General features: G+C 38.3%; 1 protein-coding gene across 3 annotated transcripts in view; it reads right to left on the bottom strand.

Annotated features, from left to right (window-relative positions):
* Pcsk5 (proprotein convertase subtilisin/kexin type 5) overlaps positions 1-24,141 on the bottom strand; it is a 429,480-nt gene that overhangs the window by 127,563 nt on the left and 277,776 nt on the right. Inside the window, exons 17-21 of one of the 3 annotated variants that reach the window (XM_076846065.2) lie at positions 21,779-21,863; positions 18,063-18,160; positions 17,502-17,631; positions 16,965-17,080; positions 11,067-13,797 (exon numbers count right to left, since the gene is read on the bottom strand). In XM_076846065.2, the coding sequence (XP_076702180.2) occupies positions 13,682-13,797; positions 16,965-17,080; positions 17,502-17,631; positions 18,063-18,160; positions 21,779-21,863 (545 nt within the window). In that variant the 3' untranslated portion in view covers positions 11,067-13,681. Of the gene's footprint in view, positions 1-11,066; positions 15,194-16,964; positions 17,081-17,501; positions 17,632-18,062; positions 18,161-21,778; positions 21,864-24,141 lie in introns of those variants that run through there. The other 2 variants (XM_076846066.2, XM_076846064.2) reach the window with 2 other exon arrangements.

The raw sequence follows: 24,141 nt of genomic DNA, 5'->3' as shown, positions 1-24,141 counted from the left end.
GATTCTTTTTGAAAAAAATCATTCCCAGTGATTCTAATGCCACTTGAGATGGAGAACCCATGTTCTATGCCAGTCTTCATCTTTGGAAAGACAACAGCCATCTTGGTCCAGGCTTCTCTGACTCTGACTAGCATCACCAGTAGAAAATGGCCAATACACATAGTGTAAGGATGTTCCCAGATTCATCATCCCAAGGGCTGGCTGTGGTGTCTGGTCCTTTGATGGAGGGTTTAGAGGGAGGGAAAGGAGGGGTCAGCACAGAGACAGAAACTCTGCTGATTGAAGACTGAGTCTGATAGGAAACACGAAGATACAGATAGATGAACATCACTTTCTCTATTGTAACCCTTAAGCTCAAAGAAATAATGTCAAGAGTTAACACATGGGATGCCATGAAATTAAAAAGCTTCGGCACAGCAAAGGAAACAATTAGAAATGTGAAGAGAGAAACCTACAAAATGGGAGAAAATCTTTGCTAGCTACTCTTTTGACAGCAGGTTAATATTTAGAATATGTAAAGAACTCGAAAAAGTTTACATCAAAAATTCAATTAACAAATGGGAAAATGAATCAAACAGGCATTTATCAAAAGAAGAAATATAAATAGCAAACAAATACATGAAAAATATTTGATATCATTAGCAATGAGAGAAATGTAAATCAAAACTACAATGAAATTTCATCTCACACCAGTCAGAAAGATAATCATCAAGAATACCAACAATAATAAATGCTAGAGAGGATGTGGAGAAAAAGGGATACTTTTACACTGTTGGCGGGATTATAAATTAGTACAACCACTATGGAAATCAATATGAAGCTTCTTCAAAAGATTAACTATGCAAACACCATAGGAACCAGCTATACCATTTCTTGGTATTTATCCTAAAGAATTAAAGTTATCATATTACAGTAATATGATACATAATGCATGCATGTTTATAGCATCACAACTCACAATAGCCAATCTATTGCACCAGCTTAAGTACCCATTAATGGATGAATGAATAAAGAAAATGTGATACACACACACACACACACACACACACACACACACACAATGGAGTTTTATTCAGCCATAAAGAAAAATGAAATTATGTCACCTGCAGAAAATTGGATGAAACTAGAGACCATCCAAACAAATATTTTCTCCTCTAATGGTTTATGTCAGATATTTTGGTCATAGAAACACAAAGCTGACTAATACAAGAGGTTAAGTGTATTTTCTAAGATCATATAACTAGTATATAAGAAAACCAGAAGTTGAACCTGGCCAGCATCTTTCCAGATTCTGTGATGGTAGCTATGACTTTGGAAAGCTATAATATAACATTCTATCCATCTCTTGGAGAGAATGGATAGTAGTCAAAATGTCCATTGTTCAAACTCATCTCCATCCATAGCTATACTAATAAGTGGATGGAAGTTGTGGGAGATGCACCTATTCGGCTAGAAGGGCTTGGATAGTTGGATTGGGGAAAGAAAGAAGTAGGCAAGAGCATCGGTGCTGATGGAGGAAAAGCTCTGTAACTCAGAGTGGGAAGACCTGGTAGATCACATGACCTGACAACAATTGCCCACTCCCATCTTGAAATGGGCACAACCGTACTTCATTGCTAAATAATGAACATGGAAGGAACAAGCTTGGTGCATGATTCTAAAGTAGGTGATCAGGAAATGAATAACAAATTTGAATCTGCAGTGAAGGAAATACTGAATGATAAAGCTTAACACCTCATCTATCTGCCAAAAATATAGCTAGTCATAAAGTTCATTTAAGAGAACCAGGTTGGAAAATGGTCACAAGGATGACACCAAGGCAGAGTTTAATGGTGAGCTGGCTTGGTTTGTAAAAGCAGCTGTGTTCTGACTGTTGGCTGTATCAACTGCCAAGAGCCATGTTGGGAGCCTGCAGGGAGGTACCATTCAGGCTCAAGCCACCTGTTAACAAGTCTCCACTCCACACCATCAGCCAAATAGCCCAGGAGGTGTATCAGGTTCCCAGGTTGCAGATTAGAATGCTGTGGTTGCTCATTAGCTATTTCTTTGATCTGAAGCATCACTAATTTGCCTCAGCTCTGCTGGTTAATGTCAGCCAAGGACTGCCACACAACTGCCTAATTCCTCAGTGCTTATCTCTTAAGAACTTGATGTTTGCAGGAGTGGCCCTCAAGAAATCAGAGGTGGGTGTCAGAAACTCAGGAAAGAAATGTCATCCAAAGTGGTAGATCTTACACTGTGTTCTTAGATCACCTTGGAGTCTTGAAAAAGTACTTATTGTGGTGGAATAGGTGTGGTCTAACTGTATTAATTTTTTGTTGCTGCCAACACAGCTTAGCATACATTTTGTGGCTTAACAAAATACCCATTTATTATCTCACAGTTCCTTAGGTCAGGAGTCTGGGCACAGCATGGTTCAGCTGCTTCTCTGCTCCAGGTTTTACAAGGTGGAAATCAAGGTGTTGGCAGGCTGCATTCTTTCTGGAAGCTCCGAGCATGAATATGCTCCAAATTCCTTCAGGTTGTTGGCAGAATTCAGGTCAATCCCTGGTTCCTTGCTGAGTGCTGGTGGCAGGTTGCTCTCAGTGTCTAGAGCTGCCTGTGTTTCCTGCTTGGGCCTCACTTCCAACATCTTCAATCCAGTGGCTGTGGGTCCAATCCTTCTCTCTCCCTCCAATCTCTCTGACCTTGGTTCATCTTCTGACTCCTTTTTCTACCATATCTCTCAGATGGACTTGTTTGTGATTACTCCTGGATAATTCAGGCTGATCTCCTATCTTCCTATCAGTTGTCATTAAGCTTTAGTTTCCTCTGAAAAGTCCCTTCACAGCAGGGGATAAGAAGGGAATGAGATCTCAGAGGGACAGGATTAGAATTCTGCTTCTATACAAACCAATGCCCGGCTGCTATTGCTGCTGTTGGTTCACAGGTCCTGAAGCATTCGTTTTATTGTTTTTGCTGATAATTTTGTGTGTTTTAGGACAAGGGACAGAAACTCCATGAGAACTCCCATTTTCCACTTATGATGGATAGAAGGGCTGAGGAAGGGTGTTCACAGGGATGATAGTCAAGAAGGGAAAACTGAGGTGGGACACATGGAAGGTTTTCCTGAAGTGATACAAAACCACAACTAAGACTTCCTTATCCACTGTCTGGGTCAGAGCTATCTCTTTCCTGTCCTATACTCAATTGTTTACTCATATATTTTTTTCATCTATTAATCAAAAAGTTATCAAGCACCTAATCTGTGAGACATTTTATAGGTTCATAAAATATAAGGCCCTTGTTGACTTTGCCCCTATGGAACAAACTTCATAGTGAGAATTACATACAGCAAACAAATGCTTCCACAAATATCTAGGCACTTACCATATAATCGATATGGAAGAAGTAGAGGCTTCCATGAAAACTTATTATTATCATTATTATTGTTGCTGGGATTAGGACTCAGGAGTGCTTTACTACTGAGTGACATCCCCAGCCCCCTTTTTAATTTTAAGACATGGTCTCACTAAGTTGCTAAGGCTGGCCTTGAACTTGTGATCTACCTGCCTCAGCTTCCTGAGTCTGTGGAATTACAGGCATGCACCCCTATGCCCATTACCATGAAAGCTTAAATAAGGAGATCTAACCTTGCCTTTAAGGATTAGTAAATGAAGAAGTAACATTTAAACTGGGGCTCAGATAATGCATGCTAACCAGAGATAGATGATCAGCTGGGATAGTATTAAAGGAAGTGAATACAATATGGGAACATTCTATGGTGTAGGTCTGAAAAGAATAATCAGAGTCAATGTAGCTGGAAAATACTAGGAGAGGGAATGAAGGGCATGAGTTGAATCTAGAAAGGTGGGGCTGGTCAGACAGACCTTTGAGACCATGGAAAGGAATTTCAGCTTCATCCTAAGGAAATGGGGAGCTTCAGGAGGATGGGTTTTATGCTGAGTTTTGAGTTGTTGAGAAGATTATTGGGGTTGCTGTGGAGAATGGTTTATAGGGGTTTAAAGGTAAGCACTTGTGGCTCTGAACACATGGGGTGCATTTAAGAAGATGCATGAGCAGTCCACGTGTAAAGTCGCTTGACCCAGGGTGACACGGACTAGGATAGGGGAGTTGAGCTAGAGAAAATGAATCTGAGACAGATTTTGGAGGCAGAAATGTCTTGACTTAGGGCAGATGTAGGAATGAATGAGAAGAGGGTCAAGGTTTCTGCTGGTTTCTGGTTTCTGCTGTATCTGTGACTCATCATATAACATAAATCAACTACAAATCACATTCCTATATATAATAAAAAGACTTCTATTTCCTTGATAGTTTAATTTTTACTATATTGTAGTTATTGTGATTCATGAGGCAACAAAATCCTGCTTAATACCAACTGGAGAGAATTTGTTTCAGCAGATTCATCAATGGAGTCCACAGAATCTGTATATGTGACAACGTTCCCAATATGGCCATTTTATTTTTCCCTCATTTCAATGTAAGGGAGAATGCAAACAATGGCCTCCCAACAATGAAAGGAGACACCACATCCTCATTTCTTTTAACAGCTACTGCCTCATTTCCTTTAAGTCTGTTGTGATTTATTTTGCTCACTTGGCCCATTGGATGCTACTAATTCTCATGATATTAACATTGATTCCTGCCTTGTTCTCACAAAGAGTTAGGAGGACTTGGTGCACACTCCTGGGTGGGTGCTGCTTAATTCACAAGAGACTGCATGAAACCTGGACCTGACAACACTACTGAAATATGTAAATCTGATGTATATACTCCATGGTCACAATGACATCCTTCCTGTCTTTTGTATTTCTCCTTCTGGAGGCTCTTAAATCAGATTGTTTGGGCTTCAATTATTTTCATATCTTCTATCTGCCATGAAGGTACCTTAGGTCTTTACCTTACCTGATTCTTCATTTGAAAAATGGGATAATGAAGATGTTGTGTCTGCCGAAAACTAAAAAATAGATATTAAAAAAATTCTCTCTCTCTTAAAAAAAATGGGATAATGTAATAAGAATTGTAATGCAAAAAAACAAACAACCCCCCCCAAAACCCCATAGAGTACATGTAAAAAGGCATGAATTGGTGTGAACATACTCTATATACAAAGATATGAAAAATTGTACTCTATATGTGTAATAAGAATTGTAATGCATTCTGCTGTCATGTATTTAAAAAAGTAAAATCAATAAAACAAAAAAATGGGATAATATGAGGATGTTGGAAATTGAAGGAAATAGCCCATATAAAGCAACATATAGGAAGTCCTCCTTATATGAGAGTTACTGTTACTATTGTTTTCCCTGTTAGGGAAGAGGGGTGATTACATCACTTTTTTCTTTTTTGTTCTTCTCTGGTGATGACAGTTTAGAGGGCAAGGTGTCTTCTTTGAGGAGGATACGGAGGTGCCCTTAAGTCCAGTCTTGGACAGGCCTTGCTCAATTTATTGCTCTGGTCATGGATATCAAGGCAAAGAGGACTGTCCCCTCATGTGAGCTCATCTGACAGCTAGGTCCCTTGTCCTTTCATTTAGTTGGCTCAAAGTGGCCATCAATCCTCTGGGGACCAAAGCAAGTATGGCCTCCTCAGCATTCTATCTGAATAAATGACTCCCAAATATATTGGCAAGAGACCAAGAGTGGAACTGATGGGTCCTTGGGCAAATCAGTTAGCCTCTCTGAAAAGAAGGTTGATGACTGGTGACAAGGAGGTGGAAGAAGGGTAAAAATCCACTGAAGGTCCATCACAAGTTGATCCCACTGGTCTTTCATTCTGCTTTCTCAAGCTACATACCTACCCTCTCCCTGCCTCGGCCACTATGAGATCGCCATCCACAGGCCCTTTAAATGGCTTTGTGTTTTTGTACACATTCTTTCTCTAGAGTATCCTTCTTAAGCATCCTAATCTTCTACTTATAAATCTCACCTATTCTTCACGACTCAGGTCAAATGTCACTTGTCACACTTCTCTCTGATGTCTTTTTATTTCATTCATTCCACAAATACTTATTAAGCAAACTGTATTAGACATATAAGATACAGCTGTGAACAAGATGGACAAAGTCCAGCTGTCATGGAGCTGGCTGACCATAAATAAGTAAATGACTCATAACATCACGTGGTGATAGTGCCATGGAGGGAAAAGAAAGATAAAAAAAGGGGACAGGTGTGGGGAGAGTGGTGGAAAGTGCTAGCTACTTTCTGAGGAAGTGTTTTTAATTTTTAATTAAAAAAATACTTTTAGTTGTAGATGGACACAATACCTTCATTTTATTTATTTACTTTAGTGTGGTGCTGAGGATTGCCTCTCACTTTACCACTGAGCTATAACCCCAGCCCCATTTTGTGTGTGTGTGTGTGTGTGTGTGTGTGTGTGTGTTTAAAACTAACATCCATGGATGAAACTAATCATGCAAAGAGCTGGGTTCCTGAGGCATAAACTACCTGGTTTTGTTTGAGAGACACAAAGAAAGTTAGTATGAGCCGGGCACAGTGGTGCATGCCTGCAATCCCAGCTGCTAGAGAGACTGAGGCAGGCGGGATCCCAAAGTTCAAAGCCAGCCTTAGAAACTTAACAAGGCCCTAAGCAACTCAGCAAGACTGTCTCAAAATAAAAAATAAAAAGAGATGGGGATGGATCAGTGGTAAAGTGCTCCAGATTTCAATCCCTGGTACAAAAGAAAAGAAATTTAGTATGAACAGGTGAGGGACAAGGGGGAGGCAGAAGACAGCATGAATGACTTCAGGTAAAGAGTTCAGACTGTATTCTGAGTGAGCAAGAGAGAGAGAGGGAATCTGATTTTATATTTGTAATGGCACTCTGCTGTGTGAACAAATGGGGAAGGGGGAGAAAAAAGAGAGAAGAGGAGGGGGCAAGTGGCTCACTTGGAGGCTCCCTCAGTAGATCAGGAGATGACAGCATCTGGCTGAGCTAAGCTGTGCGCTAGGCAGCAGTGGGGTATTTGGATGTGCATTTTGGAGATACAGTTAATGACATTATGATGATGAATTGGATTTGGAATACAAAAGAAGAGAAACCCGGAACAACTGCGTGGATGTACTATACTGCCATTCGCTGAGATGGGAGATGGTTAGGAGGTTGGGGTGTCTAAAGTTTGTTTCAGACAATTAATTAGCTTTACAGTGCCTATCAGATGTCTGAAAGCAAGTAGTTCATCAAATCTATAACTGTGAATTTTGAGGGAAGAGATTGGGAATATGTATACATGTATATGTTATATGATGGTGCTATGATTTGGAGTTGGTGTGTTCCCCAAGGGTTCATGTAGTGGAAGCATAGTCCCCAGTGTGCCAATATAAGAAGCTGATGGGCCTTTTAAAGAGGTAGAGCTTATTGGAAGGTCACTGCGAGCAGGCTCCTTGTCAGAGATTAAAGTAGTTCTTGGGGGACCCTGGCTAGTTCTCATAAGAGGGTTATTAAAAAAAGAGCAACACCAGCTGCTCCCTGGTCTCTCTGTGGCCTCCTATTTCACCATGTGATCTCTCCCCTTACAGGCATGTCTGCCATGATGCTTTCTGCCATGATATGATGTCATCAGATGGGCCCTTGCCAGAACAGTGCCATGCTGTTTGCATTTTTAGTCTCCAAAACTGTGAGCTACATAAATCTCTTTGTCAAGGAACCAGCCCAGGAATTTTGTTATTAAAATGGAAAGTGGACTGATATAGAGGGTATTGGAAGCAATGAGATTGAATAAGCTCTCCTTGGAGAGAGTGGAGAAGGTAAAGAGAAAAGGACCGGTTCTACACATTGCTGTCTCTGTACCCTGCCCTCCACCTCCCACCTTGGTGTCCCCCCAGACACTTTGGAATGAATAGTGATATTTTCCCCCCTTTGTAGGGCTATGTTAAGATACCCATGGATTCTAGATGTTCCAACCTCTGTAGGTTCTACATTGTATCAAACATATTAAAATTCACCTTCATCCTACATTAAATTTAATTATATGCGTTCCCTTAAAAGTGAAGTTACAACTGGCAAGTTTGACATCTTATGTTTTGTAGATATTTAATTAAGATATCATTTGGTCTTGACCTTTGCAGTTTTATTTGTGCATTTCAGAGCCAGCTCTATTTGTAATGTCTCATGCTATTTTTGGATGCCCTTGGCGAGCTTTGCAGTACAAGGTCATGAGACCCCAGCATCTCATGGGTAAAATGAACTAGATTCTCTGGACTCTCAATATTTATGCCTTCTTAAAGGCGCTTAAATCACTTCATATTATAACCATGTGTTTTTATGTCTGTTTTTCTCCATTGGATGTTAAGCTTGAAGAATCTCAGAGCTCTGTGTGTGGCAGGGACTCAGTATTGTTTATTTATGGAAGCAATTAATTTTTACAAATAAGAAAAAACCCAAGTCCAGGGATACATTGTGCTCTCTATCTTTACTTAGGAAAGGGCTCTCGCCCTCCACTTTGCACACAAGTAATGTGAATTTGGTAAAAGGAGGCAGTGTTGTACACAAGGTTGAAGTGTTGGGCACACCTCTGACTAGCTGTGAATCTTGCATCAGAAAATTAATCTCCATAGACCTGATTTTTGTATAGACCCAATTAAAGCCATTTTTTCTAATACCTTGTTAACTTTAAAACATAGTATTCTTAAAATAATATATACTTTTCCCCCCCAAAAAAAAGAAAAAGAAAGAAAAAACTTAAGATCTTTAAATTCAGGACTCGAATGTTTCTGTTATTTTCTAGAAAGTGAGATGCAAAATATCTTTTGGTGTCAGGACCCCTGGCTCTAAAAAACCAAACCAAAACAAAACAAAAACAAACCTAAGACAGGAGGGAACCCCCCTTCCCCAAAACAACAACAAAGACCCCAATGGCTTTTTAGGGACATCTTGTAAGAAAATCCTTCAGTAATAACCTAGTAAAATGGTCCTTACAAGTCTCCTGGAGATAGAGAATGGGAAGGAAAAGTAGCCATTCCAGGTCACGTTCTGGCCCTCTGAGACTTAATGATGCTGCATAATTGCATCCTGCTTGCTAAAGAACTGAATCAGTGCCAGACTGTCACCTCTTGTGAGGAAGAGGAGACATGATTATATGGAGTTCAGCCCAATGCTAGGTGCCAAGTAGCTCCAAGGAGCCACACTGAAATTCAGTCCATCTTGGCTATGCCCTGCTAAATATGTCAAGGGCTCTAACATACTATTGAGAACTTCTGATTTTACGAGTTGGCAACAAAAATAACATTTGGAAATGGATGTTGACTAGGGAAGAGAGGCAAGTTTATGCTTTCTGCCATGTACACATATTGAGATTAGGGTCCAGAGCCCAGTTTGGGCCAGGTGAGGTCAAACTGCAGCTGGCTTTTGTTCCCTTCTGCCATTTTATATTAGAGGATGAAAGGAGGGAGGATCAACTTGGCCAGGCCATGGTTTAAAACTGCCCCCAGCTTGTGTTCCTATTCATCATCCTGCTGTCTACCACGGCTCTCTTTGTGTAAGACTAGATGATAAAAATCATGAAGAATGTATATTTACTTTATATTTCTCCAGCATGACATTCCTTTTATGTGAGGAGGGATAAGGTGCTGTGTATTTCTGTCCTCAGATATGGTATGCCTTAGTGTTGCTCACTTAGACTGAGAAGCTTTAATTTAGAAGTTACCGAAACAACCACCTCCCTTCTCTACTGAGTTTGTAAGTTCCTCAAAATAAAGGGTAGATGGTTGAGAGGAAAATAATAGGTGAGATGGAAGAGGCTGGCGTGTGATGAATAACCTCTGATACTGAGGTAGAAGGAAGGAGAAAATTCTGGTCCATCTGCAGATGGGGACTGCCAGTTAGTAAGTTCTTCCATGGATAAGGGAGTTGAGGATGTCGCACCACCCATCTTCTACAATAAAACTGAAGATTTTTCTTGACTAATTTATAAAATGTTGAATCAGAAATGTCCTTTGTAGTGACAGACTAATTAGATTAAAAACATGAAAACATCTTGCTGTCCTGAACATCTCACAAGCCACAGGTTTGCTGGTAATGAACTGATTCAAGTTCCATCTGCTCCAGGGAATGTACCCCACCAGTTAAAGTCCAAGGAGTCTTTGCCTGTTCTGAGCTTAACAACTTAGTGTCTCCCACATTTTTGTTGTCTGTTAAAATTTTATTACTATTATTTTGAGTCTGGCTATGTCATCTCCATTAGCTTATTTCAAGTCCTTGTGCCTGTTTTCTTATGTGTAAACAGAGGATAACACATGCACTTCTGCCCTAGAGTTTTTCTGATAAGAGAAATATTTTACATCAGCATGTGCATGCTATCTATTCTCACATTGCATAGCATATAGTAAGTGGTCAATAAAAATCACTCTCTTTCTCTCTCCTTATTGGGACTTTGGGACTGTACAGGTTCTCTTTTATATCTTTTATATCCTGAGATCTTTAAACCTTGTTAGAGTTCAGTTTGTTTGTTGTTTTGACTGATTTATCATTTCTCTTCTCAAAAGGCAGGGTATCAAAACTTCAAGGTTAGTGATTGCATCTCAAGCAGGGGTTACAAAGACTAACACTCCACTGCTGATTTTTAGCTCACAGTCCAGTCCCACCTTGTGGCATGTACTGGAGATGGCTTTTAGACAAAGTCATGCTGTAGGCATCCAGGGATTCAGCCCATCAACTTTACACAAGATGTCAGCAAATTGAACAAGGCCATCTTTCTCTTTAACAGCGCTTAGGCCTCTCACCTCCTTGCCCACCACCAAGTCCCTACACACACAGACTGGGGGTGTGTGCGGCACGACAAAGGAAGAGTGGCCCAGTTGGTCCCACACTGGGCACCAACACGTGCATAATCTCATGGAAACTATATCAAGCTTTATAGACTTTCTTCTCTGCCTACTTCCTAAAAATGTCCAAATCTCACCTGTGTCCCTCTTGCACCACTCTGCTTCTTTCTCCCTCCATTTCAATCCCCACCTCTGCTCAGATGTTCTTTTTTAACTTTCCTTCATGTTCTGCGTCTATGTGGAAACTGAGAAGCTTCTCAGCTTACCCTTTCAGAGTTGTTTATGCATGGGTATGAACAGATCAAATAAACAGGAACTTAGGTTAATTTAATAGAAAAAATAAAATATGGAATAACATTGATTTTGGCCAGTATCAATTACAACCATTCTACTATATTTTACAAAAAAACAACTGAACATTTTACACATGTACAGTATTTTTCAGTAAAGTGGATTTGGATTTAACAATGGGTCACTTTTAATTAGTGAATTAAAAATAAAAAAGACAAAAGAGAACAGAAGATAGGGCTTTTGTCTCTAGAAGTTTAGCGCATTTGTCATTTCTCCAAACTTTGTACTATCCATTACATATATCTCATTATGAATATATATATTTATACATAATATATAACATTAACTTAAATTTTGAAAGCATTATGTTCTAGTTAATAATGTTATGTAGATAAACGAGGCAGTAACACACTAGTAGTTAAACCGGTATTTCCATGATGTGCACCGGCCACCAGTGGGAAATGGAGCGTGCGCTGGTGGACCCCAGTGAACTTGGCTTTCATGTTGATGGCTATTTGTCTAAGAACACAGATATCATTTTTATCTTTTCTATCATAGTGACCATGGGCCTTAAATAGGATGGGTTAATTCAATTAGCTGGATCCCCTTGCAGGCGAATCTGGTTTTGCCATCTGCTTGAGCTTGCTTTAGGCTTGCATTACCACTTCTCCACTTAAAGACTGTGCCTTTAAGTGTGAGAACTAACTATATGCCCTACCCAGAATCAACTGTGGTTCTGTGTCAGAAGGGCCTGCAGTGTTGTAAGGAGGAAAGTTGTTCAGCAAGATCAGTTGGTTTCCTAGTTACTTATGAATTATTATGTGACTCGGTATAGCTACAATGCTAGAAAGAGGGTTATTAGTCTATTCATGTGTTATTCATTCACTTTGGGTTGGAAGTTAACTCAGATGTCTAGGAATATTTTCAAGGCAGGCTTTTTACCAGCTTGCTGCTTGGATTGGGAACTTAGCATCATTCCCAGCTCCTTCCCAGGATCATCTATATTGAAACAATTCCTCTTCTGTGAAGCCAGCGGCATCTTGGAAATAAAGCTCTCAAAAGCTGAAAACCTGCAAGATGGCTGGTCACTCCCAAAACAAATGAGGTCACCAATGGAACTTTGTTAGGAAAAATAAAGAAACTTATTATGGGTCTGCCCTTCCCCAAACAGAGAAACTATGAAAAAATTTATCAGGTTTCCTCATTTCTGATCAATGATTTTCTTATAATGATTTTCAATGATTTTTCTTATAATTCCATCTGCTAGATTCCATGAAATGTTTATGGAGTCACAGAGAACCAGTGAAGAAGTTTCTAAACCCACACTTGCAAATGAAAAAAAACCAAAACCCAAAAAAACCGAAAACCAAAAAACCCAGATGATCTCAAGAACATTCAGTGGGCAGGTGTGTAAGTGCATGGCCTGGTTATAGAAGGACAGAAAAGTGAAAAAATACAGAACCAGGAGGGGACAATCATGCCACCCATATTCAATTTCCAGTTTTATTTTCCTAAAATGACAAGATGAAAAAACTTCTAATAAGCACCATTGAAAAACATTGCCCGGCCAACATGAACACGAGCTTAAATATTATTTAAATAAATTCCATTTCTTAAAAAATACAGGACCTCTTAGAAACTTTTGACTCCAGGAAGAAATTTCCTGCATCATACCCAAAATGCTTCCCACTATGATAAATGGAATTTCTGATGGCCTTTGGAGAAAAAAAAAATGCTATGGATAATGGCTAGATAGCACCAAGAGATTGTGCAGGGTCTACAAAATGAACACTCTGAATTTCAGGGGAGCTGGGTCAGTTTCAGCTATTTCTTGTACCTCTGCATTGTTTCCATCGCCAATTTGACTGTACAGAACGATCCTATTTGACCAGCTGTGTATAAAATAACCTAATCTACAATGGAAAAGCCAGTAGCAGCAAGTCTATCGATGAAACCAGTGGAGCAGACTTATCAAGTGAGTAAAATGCAAAAACCAGTACATAATGCACCAAGTAAATTAGGTGTGGAAAGTATCAATGCTGAGCGGTGAAATACTAAGACAAACACCAAACCTAACTCCGTAGGATGTTCTTACTGCCCTCAGGTCCAGTTTCCTGTCATTTCCCCCAATGGTGGGCTCAAGTATGCAAAATGACGGATGCGAGAGCTTTCTTTTTCCTTTTGATCTACATATGCTCTTGTGATATTTTGGAAAAATATTTTTAAGCATCTCAAAGGGGAAACTAGCAACTAAAGGCAAAAGGAAAAAAAAAAATGGACCTTCAAATCCAGGGCAGGAAATCAAATCATTACTTTAACGTCAAATTTTGGCATCAAATACTTTGGTCATACAATACTGTCTCTGTGGTTCTGGCTGTTTAGTACTAAACACTAAACACCCAGTTATAAAAGGTAGGCTTGTTGTTGGTTTATTTATTTTTTTTTCCATTTAAGTTCTGACAAAACAGTTCACCATCTCCCTGCACAAACTTGAGAGAGAGAGAGAAAGAAAAAAAAAGAGCAAGAAAGAGAGAGGTGGCTTGCTTTTTTTTTTTTTTTGGCTTTTTTTTCTTTTTAATAATATGGAATAATCTATAAGTCTACAGGAACAAAGAAATCTAAGATGCTGCTCAGCCTTGGAATGTACATGTTTTGCAGCAAAGTTGTTGAAGAACCTTCCGTTGGCACAGATTGTTCTTTTTCACAAGCATACAGAAGCCTCCTTCGGCCCAGGACTCTTCCGTTGCTTTTCCGGAAGTCAGCAAAAGAGAGGGGGAGTGGAGGTCGAGAGCAGCATGATGCACACACACGGAAGGAGGTTTTGATTGGCCAAAGAGGCAGATTGGGAGGTTGGAAGAGATCATTCAGGAGCAGTCAACAAGGAGAAAATTTGGTCCACCCAAAGTGATTTCAGTCAACAGCATTGGTTTTCAAGGAGAGACATTGCAGTCCAACGGTAAATGTGATTGGTATCCATTTGTGAAAGGGAAAAAGATTGAAAAGAGAATAAGTTAGAAATCAATAATAACACAAGCAAGGAATTTTTCTTTTCAGAATTACCTAGAGCAGAGAATATACAGACATTTATTCCATATTTCATTGAAGCTAAGACATAGGATTTACCATGCAGCATTACCTTAAGAATCACAAGGGAAATAACGCTTCTTATTAAACTGTGACACAATGCTCTCATCAATTAGAATTTTAATTTTATTATTATTTATTATTTTTAATAATAAAAATTATTTTATTATTATTTATTAGTTATCATTTTTATTATTTATTAATTTTATTTTATTAATTTTATTTTACTTATTAGAAGTAATTGTTATATGATGTCCTTTTTGGTTTCTGTGATTATACAATGACCCTTCCTTTGAACATTGAACAACAAACAATTCATTATTTGGAAGCTCTTTTGAGATGTTATTCAAAGTCATACAGAAGTAGTAGCTATGAGCTTAATCCAGTTAACAAACACCTCTGTACCTAAGTCTCAGGCAACACCACTTAAATCCTATGAACCCACTGGTCAAAAGAGTTGTAAGCTGTCATGAACTATCAGGTGCATCTGATTTCAGAGATGTTAAAATACAAAACAAAACAAAACAAAATCTTATCTTAGAATCATGGAAATATGAAAGTTGAAAGGGAACAAACAGCACAAATATGTAGTTGTCTTATTATTTGATGCCACCAATGGTGTCATTCTTTCACTAGTTCTTCATTTTCCCCTTCTGCTCACAATCCCGACACCCCTCTTTTACCAAAATTCCATTTTGCACAACTTAGTCCATGCTCACCAGGATTCAGTGAAAGTAGCTAAAGCATCACAAACCTTGAAATGCCTGGTACAAGAGCTGGAGGCAAAAATGTCAAGTTATAGTGGATGTCCCATGTTCACCACCTAAAAGCCTTTCTCAGTTTTTTGGTTACTCCAGAGTGGTGTAGTTGGAATTAGCCCTGGTTAAGAAACTCTGAGAACAAAGCACCTGAGTGGGTCCTGACCCTTCCTGTCAGACCAATCACACGTCAGAAAAGCTATGAAGATGCAGTCACCTTTGATGCCCATGCAACAAGCCATATGTGCTGTCATAACAGTGCCATCATGCCCCGTTTCTTCTGATGCCTTCTTGAAATTCCTAAGATGGGGTTGTGGAATAACCTCACAAGGACACAGGTATTATCTTGTTCATTTTGTGCAGATGAGGGGAAAGCAGCCTAGAGAATTTCATAACCTGCCCCAGGTCTAGAGCCCAGGTATGAACTACGGTGTTTTGACTCCCAAGTCCATATTTTGCCATCACAGGACTGTTCTGCCTCCCCTAAAATTTCCAGAAGAGGGAACATTCCAAAGAAGGTAAAGAATGAACCTAGGCAATGATCTTATCATTGAGACTGTTCCACATGCATGCCTTCTATTTTTATAACGAATTTTTATGAAGATGTTTAAAACATCTTTGGTTCCAAACAATTTCTTTCTGTATCACTGAGATGTATTTTCTGATCAGGCTTAGGCAGATTTTATGGTCCCTTCAGCATGAACTACATGAGGATCAAAGTTCACATACATGTTGGAGTTGGAATAAATTAAACTCATTATTTTTACAGATGAGAAAACTGAGTCTAAGGAAGTGAGACAACTTGGCATTTCCCTATCAGAGGGATCAGGGCAGAGCAATAGTCTTTAAACTGCCTGTATCAGACACAGGAGAGGCTTCTAAAAATATCTACCCTCAGGCTAATCCCAAACCAATTCAATCAAATCTGTGGGGAAGCTGCAGGATCTTGGCATTCTTCTTGGGACTCATCAGTGCCAAGAAAGTAAAAATGGACTAATATTTAAAAATCTTAACTTCGATACTTTGGTTTGGCACTTTCTACCATCACATCTTGGGTTTTCCCTTCTATATAAGTCTGGAATGTTGATTCTTAGCCTTGTAAACTTCATGAAAGATTCAGAAACCATTTGATTATCATTTACATATCAAAATTGTAAGCAATACAAATAATAGGAGTGATAGAAAAACTAAAGTCTTTGCATGATTGAATTTTATGCTATTATTAAAAAAAGTTTCCAAAGACTTTGTAAAACATAGGACAAAGGAAAATGCCTATGTATAATGCTTAGTGCAAAAAGCAGGATACAGAACTCTGTATGTGGCATTTAAAAAACTGGGTAAGAAGTACATATGGAAAAATACTGGAAAGAAATATATCAAAAATTAACTGGAAAAGGCTGCATACTGTGTGATTTTAATATGTTAAGGGGAAACACTGTAACACTTTAAGGGGAAAATGTATGGAGATAGTAAAAAAAAAGAGTGATTTCTATGGGGATGGAGGAAAGGAAGTATGAAAAGGCAGAAAACAGAAGATTTTTAGGATAGTGAAGCTGCTCTGTATATTGCAATGGTAGATACATGTAATTATACATTTGTCTAATTCCGTGGAATATACAACATCAAGAGCAAATCCTAATGGAAACTATGAGCTTTGGATGATAATGAGGTATCCTTGTATGTCTATGCACTATAAGAAATGTGCCTCTCGTGCTGGATGGTAATATTGGGGGAAGCAATACATGTAGGTAGGAGGGGGATATAAGAGAAATCTCTGTGCTTCCTGCTCAGTATTTCTGTAAATCAAAAATGGCTCTAAAGAATAAAGTTTATTAATTAAAAAACAACAGTTGTCATCTTGGCCAGTGGATCTATAGGTGATTGATTTCTTCTTGCAATTAAACAACAAAGCCCCACACTCATTAAGGGTTAAGTTCAAGAGGAAAGAATGCCAACAAGATATTGGGCATGTCCTATCTGATGCATGCTTGTTAATAATGGAAATAGGTTATAACTTAAAGTAGAAAGCTCATATTTAGCTCAAAAGATCAAAAAGAGAAGTTGTACTCACCATCCTTGCAGATAGCTCCCATTTGACACATTCCTAAGTCTAAGAGATACCCACTGGGGCAGCTGGTACAGTTCTTGAACCCTGGGCCATTACATGTCAAACAACTGGTATCACATCTAGGGGAAAAATGTTCAATTTTTAAAATACTTTCAGATATCAACACAAGATAAGTTGTGTTTACTATCAATATTATAATGTCTTAAATTTAATTTTCCCTTTGAAGATAGCACAAAAATCTTTCTTACAATAATTTCTAGGTTTGATGACATTAAAACTAGCAGGGAGACACTGATTTTAAAGGGAATATTACGTGTACTTGAAACAAATATATTACTTTGAAAGTTTTAAGGTAGGCCTGAGGCCAAAAAAAAAAAAAAAATCTGTTAACTTGGGTTAGAGCTATAAGGAAGTGTCCAAATATAAAAGATTGAACTTTATTTTGTCATTAAAAACTCTTAAGTTTTCCCATTATTTTTGAAGGTAGTCCTATGAGGAATTAAGGTACTAAATGCTACAGCTGGGGACAAATCCACTTACTTTTTGCAGGATTTGTATCCATTCTCTGAAGAATGCTCTAAGTAGTAGCTGATACTACAGCTCTGCACGCATCTACCGTCTTCCATGTAGTAGCCCTCTGTGCAATTAATGCAGCCATCAGCTCCTGCCCCTTTAAGCACAAGACAAAAATGCAAGACGCAGAAAAAAGCCTGAGTAAAGGTTGCATAATGGGCCCCTTCTTTAAGAGTCTGAAAATGGCATTCATCTATTATAATTTTAAGTGTCTTAATTTAATATTTGTGGTTTTCCTGACTTTCCTTTGTGGGGAGAACTACTCCTATTTTAAATCAGTTTTTCTTGCTAAAAATATCTGCTCTCACTGGAAAGAGATGTCACTGGGATATTTAAGTTTCTCAGCAAGGACAGGGTGCTGATGATTTGACTTACCACAGAATACATGCATGATTATCAAAAGAGAAATGCACTCCTCCACATCTACTTTAAACATATGGGGCGGGGTGTGTGAGTGATGGCTACAACCAGACAAACGGAAGGAAAATGAGAAACACAAAAACAAATGGAAGAGCAGGGAGAAGGTACCAGCACAGGTGGCACAGAAGCGGTGGCAGGGCTGACAGTCCTGGCCGTTGAAGTACTGTCCATCCTCGCAGGTGACAGAACACCGGGATCCCTGCAGGCTGGAAGAAATGTAAAACAGAGTTCTAAGCAGATTGTTGTGATAGAGGCAAAGCAGTAACGACTCCCCAGATTCCCTATGTAGCAAATACAGCCCACCAGAGACCAGTAGATTGTGGGAAAGCTTCAATACAGGAGAAATAACCCTATGTCCTCTTTTTCCGGTCTTGGTACCTAGACTCATGTCTGTAGCATATATACATGCTGCTAGGCTTTGGGTACATTTTCCTGAACTGGTTAGACTGGCAGACACCCTCCTACTTTACTCAACATCTGAAGGTCCAGAGGTCTCAGAAGGTCCCCAACTGATGGAACAATCACATTACCTAACAATATGCCCAGCAGTTCTCTAATATCCAGACTCACTCCACAGTAAATTTAAAAATTGTTCCATAATTCAAAATGCAGTAGGATCACATGGTAAAATGAAATACAACTGAATAAAAGTGTAATAAGGATCCCTGGGTAGACTCCCTGGAGTAGCCTTTTATGTTTTTAAGTGTTTCTGATTTTAACCTCCTATTGGTTCCATCAAAGAACAAAATTGTTGAGCTAGGAGTGTAGCTCAGAGGCAGAACATGTGCTCAGCATGCTTGAGGTCCTGCGTTCCATCCCCAGCACTATACACACATATGCAAATAAATTCTAAAACACTTTTGCCTCTATTTCTTGATTTTTTTCATTTAAAACAATAATGAGGAATTTAGCAAAATTAGCTACCTACAATGCTGCTTTCTCAAGTATTTTATTTTAGTTATATTACTATTTACATGCACACTATGTTAAATAATTCTTAAATATTCTGTTTCTCTATCTAGTTATCTAATGAATTGCCAGGATGTAAAGGAGGAATGCATATCTTTTCCTCCCTCCTAATTTCCATCAGTTATAATATTTCTCAATCTATACTTTGATTTTTAAAATTAAAAACAAATATATAGAATTTGATATATTTAATATAAAAATATCACTCACTGAATTAATTGGAAACAGAAAATCAATGATCCGAGACGTACATTTAATAAATATGATCAAATGGTTTCTATATTCTTAGACTTTTTGTATTGCTCCAATTGAGATCTTATGTGTCTGCTTTGTACATGGCTCTTAATAATTTTAAAAATTAGAATTTAGTTTTCCTTATGCTCATTAAAGAAATTGGGAAAGCACACAAATAAAAAAATAAAACAAAGAGTTCCAAGCAGACCCTGTTACCATTTCAATACATTTTCTTCCTGGATTTTATGCATCAACATGTTCCCCTGTTTGTTCTTAGCCACTATTTAAAAATTTACAAGTCCCTGGAGGCCAAATGGTCAACCCCAGAAGTCTCTGGGAACACACAAGGAGCCTCAACTAGATGAAGGGCAGCTCACCAAAAGCGCACTTCATTCAGATGGTCTCACTGACCAGAGAGCTGTTATTTACGAAACCAATAACAGGAAATCCCTCTCCCTTTCTATAGTGTTATTAAAAGACACTGCATCAAATGGATCCTTTAGTGGGATGAAATAGGGACCACCAAAAATATTATCAAAATTTTAAAAGAGCTGCCTGAGAAAGGGCCATGCTTCTGAGGTTGGCATCTATTCAGCTGGAGACAGAGTTGCACTGTGTGTGAAGGAATGAACGAAGTGGGTCACGCAATGGAGAGCAGCCACAGAACCCTGAAGCCACCACACTCTCCTGAGCCCAGTACTGTGGATGTCTCTCTTCCGTTTTTGATAAACTGGCTGGTTCAGATCTGTGCTGTCCATGGGGCAACTGCTGAAATGTGGCTGAACTCCTGAACTGAGTTTTACATTTTAATTATCTAAGTCCAAATTTGAAAAACTTGTACTTGATTTAGTTATTGGCAAACTTTTGAGTAAATCTGGAATATCTTGGCTTTGTAAAATCTACTTCTTCAACTAGATTTTAAAATATCTGCATACAGATATTTCTCATCAAAAATTGTCAGAATCAAGATGGACTTTAAGAGCATACATACCAAGTTTCAATGACTTAATTCAACAACAAAAAAGAATTTAAAACATCTCATTAATAGTTTTTTTATGTTGGCTCTATGTTGAAATGATAATATTTTGGATATATTATGTTAAATAAAAGGTTTTATTGAGAACAATTTCCCCAGTAACTTTTTACTTCTTTTAATATGGCTACTGGCATATTTAAAATTACATATATGGCTCTCATATTTCTATTGATATGCACTGGTTTAACTTTCTCTATAAAATTTTCCTAAGAGAATTTCTCTAAGAAAAAAATGTAAGTAACCTTTTTATAAAAAAATTTTTCATGGACCAATTATGTAACATATGCAGAAATAGGTACTTCATAAATGTTACCACAATTTATTTTTTATCATCATAGTCCAGTAAAATAAGGGTTATTTGTACCATTTTATATATGAGAACATGGAAGCTCTGAGTGGTTAGGTGACTTGCCCAAGGTCACCTTAACAGTAAAGGAGGATTTAAACTCACATCTTCCTTATTCCTTCCTATTATGCCACCATGTTGCTTTTCCAAGAAGAATTACGAGGCTGAAGGGTCTGACATTTATCAAAGTTGAAGTGTCAAGATGCAAGGTGCTAAGCAAACTAATAATGCATACAGTTATGGAGGAAAAAGTGATAAAGCCTCAAATAATGGATGGATCTAAATGAAAACAATGTTCTAATACTGATTAATGTGAATAATTGTCTGACTGCAAATTGCATGGACCCTGTCCATTTGACCTCTGATCAAAGGTAGAAACAAAGACACTCTCAATACTGAAAAAGAATCCAGTGCAGGAGAATTCTAACTCTAAGTTAAGTCAGAGTCCAACTCCTCACTTAATGTGGCATGGTCCAACCTTCTTCTGAGGTCAGGTGGCTGAGTTTGTTAGAGCTGCAAAGTGTTTACATACAGAGTCTAACAACTACCTGGCTTCAGCAATGAGCAAGCCATCCATTTAAGGAAAGCATCTTCTGTGTTAAATCGATGTGCATAACATCACATAATGGAGCCAAGCCTGAGGTACCAAGATAAGAGAATGACTGGGTATGTGCAGAGAAATAATAAAGATAAGGGAATAACTTTCCACCATCCAAGGAATTAATCAGGGGGATTAAATATAATTCATTGGCATTACCTGCACAGTAATCCTTGACTGGCACAATGCAGGTCAAAAAGTACGAAGAATGCCTCTCAAATGGTCATTTTTATTGACTTGTATCTGAGTCATGTTTTTTTACAGAGAATTTATTTAGTTTATAACCCTCCCTTAGCCAAGATGGCACCCAATTTTTCAGATATAAGGTTAGAGGTAATGCAAACAGGAATCAAGTGCTTCAGTGGAAGTCAAACCAAAGGTAGGTGATAAAAGGGCTATGTATATACTTATTTATTATTAAAATTTTTTTTATAGCTGTAGATGGACAGGATACCTTTATTTTATTTGTTTATTTTTATGTTTTGCTGAGGGTTGAACTCAGTGCTTCACACATGCTAGACAAGTGCTCTCCCACTGAGCTCCAGCTCTGGCCCTACTTTTTCATTCTTATTTTTTAAAAATTTGTTTACATTGAGAAACTCCAGGGGCTGTGTTATTGATGAAGTCCTCCACTTTCTTACCTTAACCCATCCCTGCATTCCGTACAATTATGGGATTCAGTACATGTCTTGCAGTTTTCACTGCATTTCCGGCAAAGATTTTTCTCTATTAAAAAATAAAAAAGAAACAAAGTTATGGACTTGTTGTTCAATTAGAGTGCATAAAAGCATGTGGAGATGGTCTAATGATTGCAATATATACTACAGTGTCCATGCCTTGAGAAGAAAACTGTAGGAAAGCCAGAATCACCATTTGTTACCACTTCTCTGCAAACTGAATACAGGCATGAACTGTTACGCTGGGAAATATCTCACACTCATCTGCCACCCTGTAGACAAGAGAACTGCAGCCCACTTAGTTCTTAGTTGAGTAGTTTTATTTTTCTTCTTTCCATTCTCCTTCCCAAGCAGGGTTTCCTAACTTCCAGCACTGAAAATCCCTCTCATTAGGCTGGTATACCACCACTAGGCAAGGACTGGAAAGCAATATGGTGAAATGGGACTGTTGCCCTACAGGCCCACAGCTCTCAGGACTATTCTTTTGAACTAACTAGCAAAAGGAGCCTATACTTAATATTGTGAGATAAGGGTTGCTTATTTCTTGCATTGTCTAAATAGTGGCTTGCACTCTACTGCTGCTGTGGAATTGACATGAATATTATTATATTTCAGATAATATCTATATTCTGTAGAATAAAAATATATTTGATTTGAAAATGTACACTGTGAATAATGGCTTTCCTGTTCACTTCCAAACCCTGGTCCACACTGGAAAAAAAAAGGCAAACGTGCAATTGTTCTACTGTGAAAAACAGTGATTTGGTGTGTTAAAGAAGTCCTTTAACTTTGAATAAAATTTTGCTGGTAACTTGGTATCTTCTTTGAAATGCAAGTGGGTTATAGTCACACCTGTGTGTAGAACTGAATGAAGCTTTGTTCACAGGTTCTCTTACCTGGTCTTTAAATGCTGATGTTCTACAGAGTTCCATAGAGAAACACTGCTTTACAGATCCCTACAAGGTCCTACTGGATCAAGGTTTAGCCTCTCAGCATGAAACCCAAAGCCCTTGGCACAGTTATCATAGTTGTCACATGATCTCCTTCACTATGCTATTGAGAATACTGGATATGGCCTAGGATCTGAAGGCAGAGATTCTAGATTTGCATTCTGCTTTCCAATGGGCAGGTTCTCTCTCTAGGTAAATGGAGATTACAATGATACCTATCTACCAGCTGTCCTGAGAAGTTAATGCAGTTTTTCAAAAGGGTGATATAAACTATAAAACAGTTGGCAGTAACTATCAGTCATGACCATACATGACTAATATTGTATGTAAATAGGCTCATTAAAGGATGAAACTATAACAAAAGGCAGTTACATGGGAAAGAGATACACAGACCACTGGAATCAATACAATGTGGTAGCGGAAGTAATTATTTGAACATCTTTTCTTATATATCCATCTCCCAAGCTCTCTGGAAAAAAAAAACAACAACAAAACTATAAGGGGACTGGGGATGTAGCTCAGTGATACAGTACATGCCCCAGGTTCTATTCCCAGCAATCCCTGCCCCCAATCTCAGTTATCTTGTATGTGGATTGTTGTTGTTGTTGTTATATAACATTCTAGAACTAACTTTATTTTCCAAGGCTCATGCTTCTTAACAGAATTTTGACTTTATTTTCCCTAACAAATACTGAATATTTCTGTGGATCCTTTATGCCCCTTCCTCTCTCCCAATTTTTTTTCCCTGTCATGTTCCAAATTTGGAGGCAAAAAGGAACTACAAGAGAATTCCTACCCATTACACTAGAGGGTAAGATACAGAACCCACATGCTACGTATGGAAGTATGTAGTACCTTTGAATCAAGAGAATTTCACTTCTTAAGAAGCAAGGGCAACTCCTTCAAACTTCTTGTCTGATCTTTTTTTTTAAACAACTCTTGCTTCTTTGAACTTTTTTTAAATATATTTTTTAAGTTGTGCAGAAACATGATGGATTGCTGTCATTAAATATCATGGCATCATATCCTCATTAAGACAAATTATCCAGAATTCAGAAACAAACAAAAGATACCTGTAGCCTTTTTTAAGGGATATACTGGAATACTATCTAATAGGTCTGCCCAAAGACTAATTCTCTAAGGCAATATGGGCTTTGCTTGTTTGCTAATTACAGCTGAAGAGAGCCCAAACTCTAACATCACATGTTCATGCACAAATTTTTTTCTGGCAAAGCTGTAAATATTCTTTGTCCACTAGAAAAAGACTCCCCTTATTTGAGTTGTCTTGCCATGTAGGAAATTATTCAATTTTTTTATGTAAACAAAATTGAACAACAGAAGGATTTAATTTTGCCTTTCCTGGTGGACTAGCAATCT

This window comes from Callospermophilus lateralis, chromosome 2 (genome assembly GCF_048772815.1).
Source record: "Callospermophilus lateralis isolate mCalLat2 chromosome 2, mCalLat2.hap1, whole genome shotgun sequence".
NCBI lineage: Eukaryota > Metazoa > Chordata > Mammalia > Rodentia > Sciuridae > Callospermophilus > Callospermophilus lateralis.
This window is presented reverse-complemented; position numbering and strand designations above follow the sequence as displayed.